At 39.8% G+C, this 17,958-nt stretch overlaps 1 protein-coding gene across 1 annotated transcript in view; it reads left to right on the top strand.

Annotated features, from left to right (window-relative positions):
- LOC142217394 (NACHT, LRR and PYD domains-containing protein 3-like) overlaps positions 1-17,958 on the top strand; it is an 89,470-nt gene that overhangs the window by 20,328 nt on the left and 51,184 nt on the right. Inside the window, exons 2-4 of the mRNA XM_075285624.1 lie at positions 3,359-3,627; positions 5,123-6,818; positions 14,180-14,266. Of these exons, the coding sequence (XP_075141725.1) occupies positions 3,359-3,627; positions 5,123-6,818; positions 14,180-14,266 (2,052 nt within the window). The remainder of the gene's footprint in view (positions 1-3,358; positions 3,628-5,122; positions 6,819-14,179; positions 14,267-17,958) is intronic.

Raw genomic sequence — 17,958 nt, 5'->3', positions numbered from 1 at the left:
CAGACAATGGCACTGTATACCAGTAGTAAAAATTGTGGGTGCACGTAACCCCAATATATTCTTTGAATTACCAGTCAGACACTGGCACTATATGGCAGTAGCAAGAAATGAGGGTATTTGTATTCCCAATATACTCTTTGAATTCCCAGTCAGACAATGGCACTTTATACCAGTAGTAAAAATTGTGGGTGCACGTAACCCCAATATATTCTTTGAATTCCCAGTCAGACAATGGCACTATATGGCAGTAGCAAGAAATGAGGGTATTTATAACCCCAATATATTCTTTGAATTCCCAGTCAGACAATGGCACTGTATACCAGTAGTAAAAATTGTGGGTGCACGTAACCCCAATATATTCTTTGAATTCCCAGTCAGACAATGGCACTGTATACCAGTAGTAAAAATTGTGGGTGCACGTAACCCCAATATATTCTTTGAATTACCAGTCAGAAACTGGCACTATATGGCAGTAGCAAGAAATGAGGGTATTTGTATTCCCAATATACTCTTTGAATTCCCAGTCAGACAATGGCACTGTATACCAGTAGTAAAAATTGTGGGTGCACGTAACCCCAATATATTCTTTGAATTACCAGTCAGACACTGGCACTATATGGCAGTAGCAAGAAATGAGGGTATTTGTATTCCCAATATACTCTTTGAATTCCCAGTCAGACAATGGCACTGTATACCAGTAGTAAAAATTGTGGGTGCACGTAACTCCAATATATTCTTTGAATTCCCAGTCAGACAATGGCACTATATGGCAGTAGCAAGAAATGAGGGTATTTATAACCCCAATATATTCTTTGAATTCCCAGTCAGACAATGGCACTGTATACCAGTAGTAAAAATTGTGGGTGCACGTAACCCCAATATATTCTTTGAATTACCAGTCAGAAACTGGCACTATATGGCAGTAGCAAGAAATGAGGGTATTTATAACCCCAATATATTCTTTGAATTCCCAGTCAGACAATGGCACTGTATACCAGTAGTAAAAATTGTGGGTGCACGTAACCCCAATATATTCTTTGAATTACCAGTCAGAAACTGGCACTATATGGCAGTAGCAAGAAATGAGGGTATTTATAACCCCAATATATTCTTTGAATTCCCAGTCAGACAATGGCACTGTATACCAGTAGTAAAAATTGTGGGTGCACGTAACCCCAATATATTCTTTGAATTCCCAGTCAGACACTGGCACTATATGGCAGTAGCAAGAAATGAGGGTATTTGTATTCCCAATATATTCTTTGAATTCCCAGTCAGACAATGGCACTGTATACCAGTAGTAAAAATTGTGGGTGTATATAGCCCCAATTCTATTGCTAGGGGACTTGCAGGGTATTTCTGGGGTGAAGGTGGGGGGGCACACCGTTGGAACGGGTATCGGGGTATATATCGGGTATACGGGAATACACTGACACTGTATTCCATTCAGGATCCTGAGAAAGCTGGGTTGCGGCGATTGAGCCCGTCAGTGCCACGTTACACTGACAAGCTTCTCCCTGGAATTTAGCTCTTATAAGAGCTGTTGGTTGTCTTCTCCTTCCTATCCTAGCCTGTCCCTGCCTACCCAGAATCTAAGCCCTAGCTAGCTGGACGGAAACCTCCGTCCTCGGTGAATTGCAAGCTCAGAATGACGCGAAGCTGGGCGTCGCTGTTCTTTTAAATTAGAGGTCACATGTTTTCGGCAGCCAATGGGTTTTGCCTACTTTTTTCAACGTCACCGGTGTCGTAGTTCCTGTCCCACCTACCCTGCGCTGTTATTGGAGCAAAAAAGGCGCCAGGGAAGGTGGGAGGGGAATCGAGTAATGGCGCACTTTACCACGCGGTGTTCGATTCGATTCGAACATGCCGAACAGCCTAATATCCGATCGAACATGAGTTCGATAGAACACTGTTCGCTCATCTCTAGAGGTCATCACTAGACCCCTAGCTCCCATAACAGCTCATCTATTCCCTGTGATGATGTTGCAGGTCTGATGAGTTGAGAGAGAGAGCTCCCTCCCCCATGCTGGCATCTATAGGGTTAAACTATTGGCATCTGCATTATGTCTGGCAATTGTGTTAGGAGTCTAGCTGTCTAGGAGAGCCATGGACCTACTGCTTTATACCTGTGTCCAATTTGATCAGAGCACATTCATAGACTAAAGCTGGTCCTTTGATAACTCCAGATAACACCATACTATTACAGTATTGGTCTTTTAGGGATTTAAACTGTCCATTGAAGTCCATTGGCTTTATAAGGTAACCTTGTAAGCACTACATTTTCTCTAGCACTCTACTTACTGATGATGGCAGCTTCTATTTTTAATTTGTTCTCATGAATCAACCTTAAAGCGCTTGTTCAGTTTCTGCAAATAATCATTATTGTTTGTTTAATGAAAAGTCTGCATGTTGTCATCCATTGTTTACTTCAAATAAATAAAAATTAGCCCATGGTCATGTAATGGACACAAGTGCATGACACATTACAAGACAGATGATGCTGTGCTATGACTGTAACAACCCGCTCAAGTGTGTTCATCACGTGACCATGGACTGATTTTACCCATTGAAGTAAACAATAGAGGGAATAAGCAGAGATCAAGTGAGAAAACTGATATTCACCTTTGGAGCCTCATTACATATACAAATAAAGGGGAAAGTGCTTTAGAGCATGTCTTAGCTTGCTTGGGCTTTGGTCTCAGCTCTAGATTCCCAGGCAGAGCACTTGTCCACTCATTTGCATATGAATAAAACGTATAATTGCATGAAAATGACTCCCCTTAAAGAGGACCTCTCACCACCACCTCCAACAAGTCCAGCTCTTTACAGCAGTTAATAGCTGCAACCCCCCGCCCCCCACCACACACACTGATTCTGGCATAGTTGGAAAATGTTCTCTAGCTCCCACTGTTCCCGAGCAATCAATGCTTTTTTTTGTGTCTGATATGCTGATTAGACTCTGTACTGTCAGGAGGGCGGTGTCAGGCAGGAGCAGACAAGGGGTGTGATGGAAGGGGTGTGACTCTGAGCTCTGACACTGGCTGCCTCTGATTGGAGCTCTGAATCACACCTCTGTCTGACACCGCCCTTTTGGCAATACAGAGCTTAAATCGCATATCATGCATCAAAGCTAACAAACTCATTGCTTGGGAACAGTGGGGGCTAGAGAAAAAAAATCCACTGGTACTGGAATCAGTGGAGCAGCGACAATTAACAAATGCTAAGAACTTGAGTTGTTGGTGGTGAAAGGTCCTCTTAAAGTAGTTAAAACATTCTGTGATAAAGCTAAGCCTCCGGTATAAATTGGATTTTAATTGAGTAAATAATCTTATGGTATATTCATTTAATTCCTTTCCAGGTCATCTTCACTATTGTTTCTGCAAACACATCGAGTACAGCTGGTGAATGAACTGGAATATTACATTACCTCTATTCTTGATCTGGCTCTTCAACAACAGCTACTGTCAAGGGATGATTATGAAGAAGTCTACTATGAAGGAGGGCCCAGAAAACAAGTTAGAAAATTATTAGATGTAATATATTGTCTTGGAGAAGAAAGTGCAATAATATTTTGTGAACTCTTTCAGCAAGTTAAAACATCTAGAAAACCTGCAAACAAAGACAGTGGTGAGTATCTGTTGTAAGAAGGTGCCAGGGTGCTGGAGGGTCGGTCTATCTCCCCGATTGCTCACATATGCATGGTCCGAGGCTGCTATTGGGAATGTGTCAGCTCAGGCGTGAGTGCTTGGGCTTGTTATTGGCCTGTAAAAGGTTGCAGAACATGCTGAGCTAAAATGCCAGATTAATTTTGATTTAGCTCGTGATCACTGAGCCCTAACTCAACCCACTCATCAATCTACTCAGTCCATTGATTAATCTAGCCTTAGTTAGAACGCAAATGAAGCTGATGTTTGCCCTTATTCTACAGGTACGCTGGTACTTTTATCTTTTGTAAAAACATATTTTTTTGACCAATAAATAGTTGGCATAGTTTTAATATGCTCAGCAGAAATAAGGCTGGCATAAAGAACAAACACAGCAACCTGCATATTTGTGAGAGGTTTGCAATATTGAGCCTTGGGATGAGTACGGTTTATTGTAATCTTTAAATCTGTTGTTTGGTATATCTACAACTATACTAAGAGATTCTGAGACAAGAGAGTCTCTCATTTGTAACCTCCATCAATATTCTAGATTGGAGAGCAGCATCTCTCCCTGGTGGGCCTAGTATATCAGTCTATTATTTTTAATGGGCACCATGTAATGGTTAATTTTTCTTGTAGTACCATTGCATAATGATTAAAGGGATTCTGTCATTAAAATCTCATTTTCCACAAACACTACGTCGGAATAGCCGTTAGAAAGGCTATTCTTCTCCTGCTATTAGAACTCTTCTCCACGCCGACGTTCAGTAGATATCCCGGTTTTTGTTGTTATGCTAATGAGTTTTCAGACAGCACTTGGGGGTGTTCCTCTGCACTCAAACAGCACCATTGGGCAGAGCCAACTGCACATGTCTGTGTGGCCAATTTTGTGTGGCCGCTTACATGAGCGTACTGTGCATGCAGTATGCTCATGTAAGTGACCACAAATAAATGGCAACACATACATTCGCAATGGGCTCTGCCCGAAGCCCGGTTGAAGAACTGACTGTGCATATATGGGATTTAGATCCCGAAGACACCATTGCAGAGGACGTGGCAGAGATGCAGGCGGCGCTGGAGAGTGCTGTCTGAAAACTCATTACCATAACGACGAAAACCGGGATAATTACCAAACGGCAGCGCAAAGAAGAATTCTAAAAATAGAAGAATAGCTTTTGTAAAGGCTATTCCGACGTGGTGTTTGTGGGAAATAGGATTCTAATGTTAGAATCCCTTTAAAATTTTAGCTACCAGATTCTCCTGCCTATTGCATCTAATCATTGGGTCCCAGAAATAGGGAAATGTTGAGATCAGGAATTCTTTTTTTTTTCGGGGGGAGGAGAGGTCTTTTACCAATAATGGATTATTCTTATTGTAAATCTCTAAATTTATTGCATAGTTGACATTTCATTGTCTTTGATATATTGATCGTAATCTTGCATAAAATAGGTTATCAATAAGTTTTTCTTTCTTTTCAGAGTATTCAAAATTAATACAGAAACATAAGCAGGTCTTGGAACGTAGAAGCGATTTTATTAAGTTCTATAATTCAAGACATGGGGAGAAATTCTACTTCTCTGATTATTTCGTGAACCTTCTGCTTGTGAATGGACACTACAGCTTGGAGATAAAGAAAAATGAACTACTGACTTTTGGTCAACAACGAATACACCTCCAAAACAAAAAGGAAGACAAGTGTAAGCTAATACTAAGTCACCTTTTTGATAAGCTCAATGAGAAAAGGACACCAAAGAAAATCCTTGTAAGTGGCGTGGCGGGTATTGGGAAAACAATTTTTGTTCAAAAACTCTTGCTGGATTTTTCGACTGCTATCGAATATCAGCACTTTGACTTTATGGTGAACTTTACTTTTAGAGACCTTAACTTAATCAATAAGCCAATAACTTTACGGGAAATAATATGTAAAAAACATGGACATTTGTCACAAACATTAAATGAGGTTTTCAAAAACAGCCATAAACTTTTAGTGATCTTGGATGGGTTTGATGAATTTAAGTCGTATAACCAGCTAGACTTAGAGCAATACGTGTTTGATCCAGATGAAGAAGCGGAAATGCCCCAGATAATTGGCAGTTTATTAAATGGAGAACTTCTTCCGGATGCCACTGTTTTGCTCACAAGCAGGCCGACGGTCATAAATCATATACCCGTTGAGTGTATTGAACGCTTTGTCATAATCACTGGATTCTCTGCTACTGAAATAGAAGATTACTTCCAAAAGTTTTTTGGTGACAAACAAGTGGGAAGTGACCAGTTTGTGGTGGTGAAGGAGAACCATTTTCTGTTTACCTTATGTTACATCCCAGCTTTTTGTTGGATAGTCTGTAGTGTTCTGAAAGAAATCTCGACACTTCACATTGAGTGTCCAAAAACAATGACTGACATTTACTGCCATTACCTCCTAGTATTATTGAAGTATCATGCACATCAAGTCTACAGCACTAAAGATGGTGCTGTACTGCATGGGATTCTAGGTTTGGGTCAGATTGCGTACCATTCCCTTCTAAAGCATGAAACCTTATTTTATGAAAAAGACTTTGAAATGTTTCATAAACTTCCGAAAGACATTGTGAACAGTTTTCTTGACACAACATGTGTACAGGAGCTAGAATATACCGAAAATGTCCTTTCATTTACCCATTTTACCATACAAGAATTTTTTGCTGCTTTCTATTATGCTCACGCAGAGAACATTACTGACGACATTATGGATATAGGTATACAAAAAAGTTTAGGTATTGGATCTGGATATTTGGATTTATTTCTTAGGTTTCTGTCGGGATTGCTTTCAGTGCGAAATCAACAAATTCTTTTGAAACATCTGAATCTTGACAAAAGCAAGAAGACTGAAATGTTCACATCATGGTTGGTAAAGTCAATTACTGAATGCTGTGAATCTGGCCGCTACATCCTGAATCTACTGCATTGTCTGTTTGAGCAGCAAATGAGCAGCTTGGCCAGTAGAATAACGCCATCCGTGTTACGACTTAATGTGAGTGATAACGTTTTCTCGCCCATTGACTTTGACGTATTAGCATACTTCCTGGACCTTGTTCCTATGGAAATCGCTGAACTTGATTTAACAGCGACACATGTGGATGCAGGCTATTTGAAAAAGTTACAGCCGTACCTTCATCGGTGTAAGAAGTTATGGTAAGTAAATGTCTTCCAACTTACTGTAAATGGTGTTACAATATAACTTACAGTCATGTTATATGTGTTATTTATATAAATGACTTTTTAGAACACATTTGTTTCAATTTATGTTTAGGCATCTAGGGCAGGACTTGGGTGATCAGGTTTGGGGCCCTAAACCCCAGTAGAATAAGGAAATGCTGCTGGTTTAGAGGACTTAGGTGACAGGTTCCCTTTGGATGGTTGCCCAGTCTGTCTACCCCTTGTCGTAATTCTAGTTACATTTGCCCTTTTGCAAGTCATAGAACAACTTTCTTTTCTCAGTAACCTTACTGGATAGCTTTCTGCTTATTAAAATCCTGACATTTTATGTATTCTTTGGCTTGTCTTGCTTCAATGACATATTTCAGATTATACTGTGCATTTAAGAATGACTGATAAAATATAGAATTACTAGTGATTATTTCCATTGTTTAGGAACATTGCTTTTAGTGTACATATGAAACAATATTTAACTTGAGTCTGATAATATAAGTTAACTCAGTGTTATATCTTCTCATAAAAGCAACTGAAAGTCTGAAAGTAACTGAAAAAAATCAAGTAAAAATTTATTGCAACAGTTTTTTTTTTAACTTAAAGGGGTATTCCCATGTACACAATCATATCTATATTTGTAGATAATTAAAAGTTAAACATTTTTGCAAATATAAGTAATTAAAAAATCTGCAGAGTTTTAACCCCTTAAGGACCAGGCCATTTTTTGGTTTCGCATTTTCGTTTTTCCCTCCTCACATTTCAAGAGCCATAACTTTTTCATTTTTCAGTTCACAGAGTCACATGATAGCTTATTGTTTGCGGGACAAATTGTACTTTGTAATGGCACCATTCAATATGCTGTGCAATGTACTGGGAAGCTGGAAAAAAATTCAGAATGAGGCGCAATTGGAGAAAAAATGCATTTGCGCCATTTTCTTATGGGTTTAATTTTTACAGCATTCACTGTTTGGTACAAATGACATGTTACCTGTGTTCTACGTGTCAGTACAAACGCGGTGATACCAAATTTATATAGTATTTGAAATTTTTTGATACTTTTAAAAAAATGATAAACTTTGCAAAATAGAAAAAAAAATTTGTGTCATCATGTTCTAACACCTGTAACTTTTTCATATTTCCATGTATGGAGCTGGTTGTGGTGTCTTTTTATGCGGGACAAGATGACGTTTCTATTGATACCATTTGGGGAAAGATCCGATGGTTTGATCACTTTTTATTCAATTTTTTATAGGAGGCAAAGTGTTGAAAAAAACGCTTTTTGGCTGTTTTTATTTTTTTTGCCGCTACGCCGTTCGCAGTACGGGATAAATGTTTTAATATTCTAATAGTTCAGGCATTTTGGAGCGCAGGGATACCTAATATGTTTATGTTTAATGTTCTTTAATTACTTTTATAGCTGATCTAGGGAAAGGGGGGTGATTTGAACTTTTATATTTTTTTTATTTTTTTAATACTTTTAAAAACTTTTTTTTTTCTTCTGTTACATTTATGATCAGACCCCTTAGGTACCTTGAAACCTAGGGAGTCTGATCGCTCATACTATTCACTGCAATACTACAGTACTGCAGTGAATAGGAAAATCGCAGCACTTCTATTAGACGATGCCTCTGGCCTCGTCTAATAGATCTAGTGCAGAGACAAGCCTGGAAGCCTTCAATAGGCTTCCGGCTGTCATAGCAACCGATCACCGCCCTCTTGTGACGTTCAGGAGGGCGGCGATCGGCAAAACATGGCGGCGCCCATGCCGCCGGCGCCGTTTACACACTGCGGTCACGTTTGACCGCAGTGTGTAAAGGGTTAACAGCAGCGATCGGCTCGGGCACCGACCGCTGCTGTTAGTGGCAGGTCCTGGCTGTATTATACAGCCGGCATCTGCCGTGTATGGAGCGAGATCAGCGTGTGAGCTCGCTCCATACATCCCCATGCGACCCATGACGTACAGTTACGTCAAGGGTCGCTAAGGGGTTAAAGATTTCCTCTACTATCTTAGTGGCGATAGTCTGTTATCTTGATCGGTTGCCATGGATACGACCACTAATGCAGAGACTTTCTATGGTCTGGGACTTGTCAGTGACCCAGCCATGACTTTCTTATTGTATCTGGGTTATCAGACAGAGACACTACATGTATCAGAAGATATCCCGGCTACAATAAAGAAATCATGGCTGATTTTCTGACCTTAGAAAGTTTCTGCATTGGTGGTCGTATCTATTGGCAACCGATCAAGATAACAGACTGTCACCACTAAGAAAGTTAGAGAAAATCTTTAAAACTCTGCAGAATTTTTACTTACATTTGCAAAAATGTTTAACTTTTAATCATATACAAATTAAAAAATAATTATGTAGATGGGAATACCCCTTTAAGAGACAAATTAGGCTATGTTGACACTGCCCTCTTTCTGTCTCTTATTCTGATCCGTTATAGGAAGGAAGTTTTCTTTCGTCTAGTTTGTTGTTACTTTAATCAGAAGATAATGTCCTTTTTGCAAAATTAATAGACATGGTTTGTTTATCAAGGGAGTCTGTCACCAGGGTGAAGCATATTAAACCAACAACACAGGTAGGTCAGGCTCACCTGAATTTAAAGGGGCTCTATCAGCAAAATCATGCTGATAGAGCCCCACATATGCGTGAATAGCCTTTAAAAAGGCTATTCAGGCACCGCTAAAGTTATATTAAACTACCCCCCGTTTTAAAATAAAACCCTAAAAAAGAATGTGATCTACTTACGCATTGTGCACGGTGGGCGGGCATTCAGGGTGCGCCGTCTTCTTCATCCACGCCTCTTCTTCCTGCGATGTCCTCCGATCCCGTCCTCCTCCGGCACTCGCGAACTGACATTGATATAAAAAAATGGCCTGGGCGCCTGCGCAGTAGCCGTAGTAGAAGCCACATGCTACTGCGCATGCGCTCAGGCCATTTTTTTTAGTAGTTTAATATAACAATTACGGTGCCTATTCACGCATATGTGGGGCTCTGTCAGCATGATTTTGCTGATAGAGCCCCTTTAACACCTTTTTCCTTATGAAATAAAATGAATAAATGAATATCTCAGCAATGGAGACACAAATTTCCATGGGGAAAAAGGTGTTACATTCAGGTGAGCCTGACATATCTAACTGTGTTGCTGGTTTAATATACTTCACCCTGGTGACAGACTCCCTTTAACAATGTAGTAATGTACCGTCATTTAGCTTGTATGTAGAGGTGCCCAGAAAAGGCTTCTCATGTAACAGTAGACAAGAAATTTCAGGCACTCAAAAATGACTTCCAAATGTAACAAATTTATTGCATCCACCAAAAAATGTTTCGGGCCAGGCACAGACCTTCATCAGTTTATTGGATGAAGAAGAGGTGAGCAGGCATAGAATGGAAGCCGTGTGGTAAGGTTATAAGGCATATCCTTCCTGACCTTATCACACGGCTTCCATTCTATGCCTGCTCACCTCCTCTTCATCCGATAAACTGATGAAGGTCTGTGCCGGGACTGAAACGTTTTTTGGTATATGCAATAAATTTGTTACATTTGGAATATGGGGATAGTGTCACTCCTTAGGGAGAGACCACCTTTTCAGGTGTGTGGAGACTTATACAGCCATAGTTGCTCCACTGCAAGGAAACATAGGAAGAATATGCAAATCTGTCTCCCAAGATGTAAAAAGGGAGACAGTGCCTATGTTATGCTGCCCTCTATTGCAGTGGAGCAACTGTGGCTGTATGTCTCCACACACCTGAGAAGGTGGTTTCTCCCTAAGGAGTGACATTATCCCCATAATCTGGTCTCTCAGCCTCTCACTTCTACCAAATCAGTTCTGTCTAAGCTGTGCTGACGAAGTCCAACCAGACAGAACCGGTGCCGCCCGTAGCTGAGAAATTGATTTGGTTATAACCCCGCATTATGCAGTAAAGACTTCTGGGAAAGTTGGGCATGATGTTCAGGGTGCTTCCCATAGAGGGCAGCATAACAGAGGCACTGTCTCCCTGTTTACATCTTGGGAGACAGATTTGCATATTTTTTACATTTGGAAGTCATTTTTGAGTGCATGAAATTTCTAGTTTCCCTTTAACATTAGATTGAATTGTAAAGGATGCAAACAGCGGGCTGCACCTTCATTTTGTCAGATTTTTTGTGTGTCTGTCATTGCACAGGGATATTTCTGCCTAATCATTAAAATGAGGGAAGGCATCTATCCAGATACTTGCGCCTAGGGTTTAGGTTACAAAGCACATGTACCTAGGCTCACAGTTGGATACTGCTGTTATAATTAATTGTGAGGGTCCCTAGTGTGGGCCCTCAATGCTACTGTTGTTTTGTCTCAAGATACATTTAATGTAGTTGAGAAGTAGAAATGGGCGAACCAATTCATCACAAATAAGGTATATCTGGGCAAGAGTTTAACTTTTTTCATTAAATACAAACAAACTGGTATTCTAACAGCAAAGCACTGATTCTGCCTGCACTAATTTGAAAACAATCTCCAGTATTAAAGAGTCCATTCACACAGAGCAAAATGGCGTAGTTATGTGTCATCTGCTGATGAAATCCTCCTCATAAGCCAAGACATTCTCTCTAGAGATGAGCGAGTAGTATTCGATAGAGTAGGTATTCGATCGAATACTACGGTATTTGAAATATTCGTACTCAATTGAATACTACTAGCTATTCGCAGTAAATATTCGATTCAGAGCCAGCATTGATTGGCCGAATGCTATACAGTGTATAGCATTCGGCAAATCAACACTGGTTCCGCAGCAGGCTCGCCCTTGCTAATTGGGAGAGCTGGCAGCTTGCTGTTACGAGCGAGCTTACTTTTTCTCATAGAAATGAATTGACCAGCGTTGATTGGCCAGTGTACAGCATTCGGCCAATCAACGCTGGTTCTGCCGGAGGCTCGTCTGTGAGGAGGCGGAGTCTAAGATTGAACCACAGCAGTCTCCATTGTGGTCCGATCTTAGACTCCGCCTTCTCACAGACGAGCCTCCGGCAGGACCAGCGTTGATTGGCCGAATGCTGTACACTGGCCAATCAACACTGGTCAATTCATTCCTATGAGAAGAAGTCAGCTCCCTCGTAATCACAAGCTGTCAGCTCTCCCGACTAGCAAGGACGAGCCTGCAGCAAATCAACGCTGGTTCTGCAGCAGGCTCGACTTTTTATCAGTGCAACTGCAAGCGCTGTGCCGTTAAAGCGCACAGACCCCATAGACTATAATGGGGTCTGTGCGCTTTAACTGCACAGCACTCCTCCTAAACATTCTCCTCCTGCTATTCGTGGACTTGGTGACCCTCCTGAGTCGAATAGTGGTTTCCCCTGAAACGAGCATTTTTTCCCATAGACTATAATTGGATTCGATATTCGATCGAGTAGTTGAATATTGAGGCTCTACTCGAAACGAATCTTGAATATTTCACTGTTCACTCATCTCTAATTCTCTCGTCCTCTTTTTGATGAGTTGGATGGGAACTGCCATTGTTTTTTGGATGTAGAGGAGATAGAGGTGAAAAATATGAGGGTATCTTTGTACTCATATGAAATGGTGTCACCAGCTCATTTGGGAAAATGGAATGGGCCGTGGCACCAAGTGAACAAGATCATTCTATTCCTTCTTCCTATGATTATCTTGGTAGACAGGCCACTTCCAGACATAGCACATGATCATTGTCATTATGATTCATAATTATTTCCATCTGCATCTCCTCCTCTCCCTCCACACTAACATAATCATCCATCCAGCTGGTTTGCAATTTTAACTCCCACTTGGCCAAATTACTTGTGGTGCATTTTTTTTCTGCACTGTATGGATGGGATTAAGGAAAATCCCATGCAATTTGCAGATTCTGTAACGCGCAGCATTTTTTTCTGTGGCCAAAATACTGCATTTTCATCATGTGGGGCCACGGCCTCTGGATGAACAAGTTTGGTATGAATCTAATTTCTAGCTCTCTGAGGCAAACACAGCCGAAGTTACGTCAAAGTGAATGTGACATGTATGTCTATGGAAAAATGAATGGTAAACAGAGGATACAAACTTTTACCCATTTCACCACAGTTTAACCATACACTGCGCTGGCAATCACTTTTATGCATTTTAAGGTTTTTAAATAGCAGTGGTGGTAGCTGTTTAGTAGTAGCAGACAGCATCAGCAGCATTAAAGTAAATGGAAAATGATGATGATGATGGGAGACTGTGACACCACTACTCCGGGGCATCAGCTGAAGGTGTTTAAAAATCTTCATGGATCCATGCCTGATTTATTTTCACAAAACTATTTTTTTTCCAACCTGCCTGTAGACAGTTTCATCTATTTAGATGTTACAATGCCCTGGTGCCATGTGAAGCTGGTCAAGATAAAACTCCCATGCCAAACTGGGCCAGCTCCTTCCACTTCTCTAACCTATTTGCCCAGAATTTGATGGGAACTTTATCTTGTCCAGCTTCACATGGTCAGAGTTATCTGAGAAAGTATAGGTACACTTTAGTTACGACTGTACCTGTTGGTGCAGGTTTCACCAGTTGGTTTTAGTTGCCTGTTGTGGCTCCAGTTGGCGCTGTGAGCTTGTGGCACTGGCAAAGAAGGTGGAGCACTGGCGAGTGAGTTGGACTGGGAGTGAGCAGAGACCACCTAGATATCCGTGTGGCTGGCAGTTGCAGTGGTCTCCCTAAACCCTGTGACATGCTGGGTATACAGACTATCTTGAGAATATTTTTACTATTAATTTTTTTTTCTTTCTTTTGGGAAGCAGGGAGAAATTCTGTCTTTCATAGAAAAAGTCCCTGCCATTGAGTACTTATCCCTTTGCTTGACGTTAATAATATGCTTGTCACTGTGTAACCAGTGGAGCATACAGCCTGCACTGACACTGGGGCCTGCCATGGTTTGTATTCTTGGCCTGTATGGTCATTGTCATAATCATCTTCTTGAAGCAAATAAGGGTCAGCCTTAGATGTGGTTTGTCTACAAGGAAGATCACAGGGAGGAATATAGGAACAGCCTTGGTTGCTTTCCCTTCAGCAATCCTTGAGGGATAAAGAAAAAGAACAGTTTGTACCTTATGATGATCAGTTTTGAAAGGTAGTCCAGCTTTTATAGTATCCAGGCCAGGCATGCCAGTGTTATATACTAAGTTTTAAGGTGTGGTTTGTACCAAACTTGTACCAACCGAACTTGAAGCAAAACGAATCTTGATAGGTTCACCCATCTGTATTTAGAAGCCAATTAATCAAATATCAGTGTGATTTACATTTGTGTATCTGATAACCAAGGGGTATTATTATAGAAAAAATATTAACAACTGTGTTTTGTATCTTGAATTCTTAGGCTCGGTGAGAATAACCTCGATGTTGAAGCAATCACAATTCTCTCCAGCATTTTAATGTCTCCGGGCTGCAAGCTAGAGCTTCTAGGGTAGGTGCTATTTATTTTATAACTATGGATATGACAATGAATCTATAGGATCTATAGCTTCTGTATTGTGATAGACCTTTCTACACATTATGTAGAAAGGTCGACCAACTTTCTGCCACATTATGGAGCATTAAATACAGCCCTTAATTCCATCAGAGGCCTGATGGAGTCCATTAAAAGACTTGTATTTTGTTACTGTTATTAAGCATCAGTCAGACCAGTCTTAAATGTATCTTAGATGGGGATTCATGGCCACCACTGTTGTCTTTGTTGGTGAGAGATTAGGATAAGCACACAACATCTTTCTCTATGGTAAACATAATCTGAGTGAGCTTGTGTTAATTGACAACTATAAATTGATATTTAACCCTTAAGTACTATCATGGTGTTTATCAGAATGATATGTGTATGATAGTACTTAAGGGTTAAAAAGTGCGGTTTCGTCATTAGCTTTTTTTTTTTTAATGTAGATTGTGAGCCCCACATAGAGCTCACAGTGTACATTTTTCCCTATCAGTATGTCTTTGGAATATGGGATGGAAATCCATGCAAACACGGGAGAACATACAAACTCCTTGCAGATGGTTTTCTGCCCTTGGTGGGATTGTGAACACCAGAACTCCAGTGCTGCAAGGCTGCAGTGCTAACCACTGAGCCACCGTGTGGCCCCAGTCATTAGCTTTTTTAATAGCTCCTATACCAAAAAAAAAACAAAAAACAGAAGCCATCAAGACCATGGGCGTTTTGGAACAGTTCATATACAGTATAAGTACATTCACTACAATCACTTTCCTAGATTACTAGACATCAGGCACCATACAATTACCCCTCTGAGGTTTAGTCTTGCCTCAGCCCTCTCATTTACTCTGTACATACTGCACTTGAACATACAGTAGAAGTAGTTGCACTTGTAAACTTATATATCAGTAAATCAGTAGCTACTACTGTAGGTGTGTAACAGTTGAAACATCTGTTTTTCTATATTAGCTTAGTAATAGCGCTGTCACATGTAAATGGCGTAATTTTCTCTGTAACTGTAGGTGGTTTCCCATTTAACATTGTGATTTCCTTCTTATTTATTCCACAATGTATTATGAAACCATTTAGAAACTCTAAGCAAATGCATTTTAAGAAATCTGATGAAATGCTCTTTCTCTGAATTTACATCCTACCCCAAAAAACTGCGTCTTATAACCAAAGCAAAAGACGTAAACATCAGCACAATTCTTCCTTTACTTGTCTTATTATACAAAAATGTATGTAAAAGTTGAACATCTGGTACTAAGAATAGTAAGGTTGCTTTAAAATGTTTGCTTTTGTGTTTAAGTTTTGGTTCCAAGGATATATTTACCTCTGAGCACAGCAGTTACAGATTATATAGTAAATCTACCGCACACAATATATCCATTGTATTACTTATCATTACTGGTCAGAATCTACAGTCCATAGTTTACAGGCTTCATAGCATATCTTGCTGGCTCAGTGTCTGCACAGGGCATCTAAGAAGTTTTCTTTTTCATGTCAGGCACTGTACAGTGATTCGGAACGAGATGTTTTTAGGGGGTTTTCATTTTTCTTTTTTTCTGTGCTATGTCAATTTTTTGTTATTTTATGACATTTTTTCATTAAAAGTTATATTTTATCGGAGAGCTGCCGGACATCTTTTTCTTCATGTTTGTTGAATTACTAGACACTTTCGGAATAGAGTGTCTGTGCCGTGCACCCCGGACATATTATACAGCCTATGGAACCAAGATATATATGGGTGAGCTGAGCTTTCTTTTTTGATTTTTTTTTGGACGTTGATATTCTGGTTCAAGCCCCCATTATACATATATGCAGTTTCTACTACACTATTGTTTGGGCTGTTTTTGAATGTGTTTTCGTATCATACCCTTCTTAAAAAATGACATTTTTGGATAAGTCACGTTCCAGCAAGATAGCATCAGTGTTTGGAGAGGATTATGCGAACACCAGTGAGGTTGATACTCCTTTAAAAGAATTATTTTATAAAAAAGAAAAATTACTCACCCAAGAATTAAAAATTTTCTGGGACCATGTGACTTTGGAAAAGTATTTAAATAAACAAATGATTCCAAGAGGGTTGAGGATCAAAAAGGTCCCTACCACGAGATATGATGATGAATTTGTATCAAAATGGAATGAGATTCTTTCCCACTTTTCGCTTAAGTTAATGCAACTAATTACCCAATATGAAGAACAGAAACTGATGACTATAAAAGAGGAACTGCAGAATCTACAAACTAAGATCGATATGTCCACTCTTTCTAAACATCTAGAAGATATGGATAAAAAAATTACGGATAAACTGAACGTGTTGGAAGAAAATATCATGTCCATTAAAAAACGGAAATTTGTGAGAGATTCTAGAGATTATGCCACAGGGGACATTTACAAAGTGAACAAAAATCTTTATCAACATCAACCGAAATCTATTTTGAAGAATCGCAGTAATATGGGTGCACGGCAGAAACATAACAGGAATGTTTCCTTTAATTCTACCGACACTGATCTGGATTCTTCTTCTTCCTTTTTTCATGAAAGTCGTTCAGAGGTTTCTTCTGATATCTCAGATATTTCCTGTCAACACTCTTCTAAAAGAATGTATAGATCAAAAAACGACAGTGGCGATCGAGGAGGCAGCGGAGAAAACATTATGCAAAGGAGATACCCAACTCGTCGCAAGAAATAATTGAAGAAGATCATGGAACATCAAGTGTTATTAATCTTTCCTCTGTTAACCTTTCTACGCAACAAGTTGCTGTTTTGGAAAAAGGACTAAACTTTGTCCCTACTAGAAATTTCAATTTATTCCAGACATTACTTGACGTTAATCGGTTCATTAGGTTATTGACAGTTAAAAAGCATTTCTATGAAAGTCCTAATGCCTTGTCTTCTCCCAATATAGTAAATCATGATGTTTCTAATGATGTCTGTCATGTTAATGCCTTAGAAAACAATCTAATAGATGTGATGGTTTCTCCTTTTACAAATTTAACCTTTCCTGAACAAATGGCCATTTTGAATTTACAGGAATTGGAGAGTAGTGGTGAAACAAACAAAATTAGAAATAGGGAGAATATTCCTGTACATATTTCTAATCCTACTTTTTACCCCTTAAAATCTAGGGGCAATAGTTATATGATGTTCCAACAAAAAACGGAACAGGATTTGAAGGCATTATATGAATCAGCTAGAAAAGAGAGATATAGGAATAACCTCACTAGGGAAGAATTCAAGGCATTGGAAGAATTGAAAAACATGCATACTGTTGAAATAAAAAAGGCGGATAAAGGTGGCAAAGTTGTTTTAATGGATAAAGTGGATTATGAGATTGGTTGTCTCAAAATTTTACAGGATAAATCTACTTACCGTCTTTTGTCTGCCGATCCCACTGTCAAGTTTGCAGCACAATTGAAAGATCTAGTAGCTGAAGGCACTGCACTTGGAATATATACTCCTCATGAGGCTCAGAATCTTATCAATGCTGATCCGGTGACCCCGATTTTTTATGGGTTACCGAAGATCCATAAAAATGAGGTACCTATTCCAATGCGTCCGATCATTTCGAGCATTGGCTCAGTCAATGAGAAAGTGGCATCTTGGCTGGATGGCATTCTTCAGCCTTTAGTTTATCGTACTCCTGCCTATATCAAGGACAGCAAAGAGGT

The sequence above is a fragment of the Leptodactylus fuscus genome, chromosome 1 (genome assembly GCF_031893055.1).
Source record: "Leptodactylus fuscus isolate aLepFus1 chromosome 1, aLepFus1.hap2, whole genome shotgun sequence".
NCBI classification, from domain to species: Eukaryota; Metazoa; Chordata; class Amphibia; order Anura; family Leptodactylidae; genus Leptodactylus; species Leptodactylus fuscus.
Note: the sequence above shows the minus strand (reverse complement) of the source record. Positions and strands in the feature narration are given on the sequence as shown.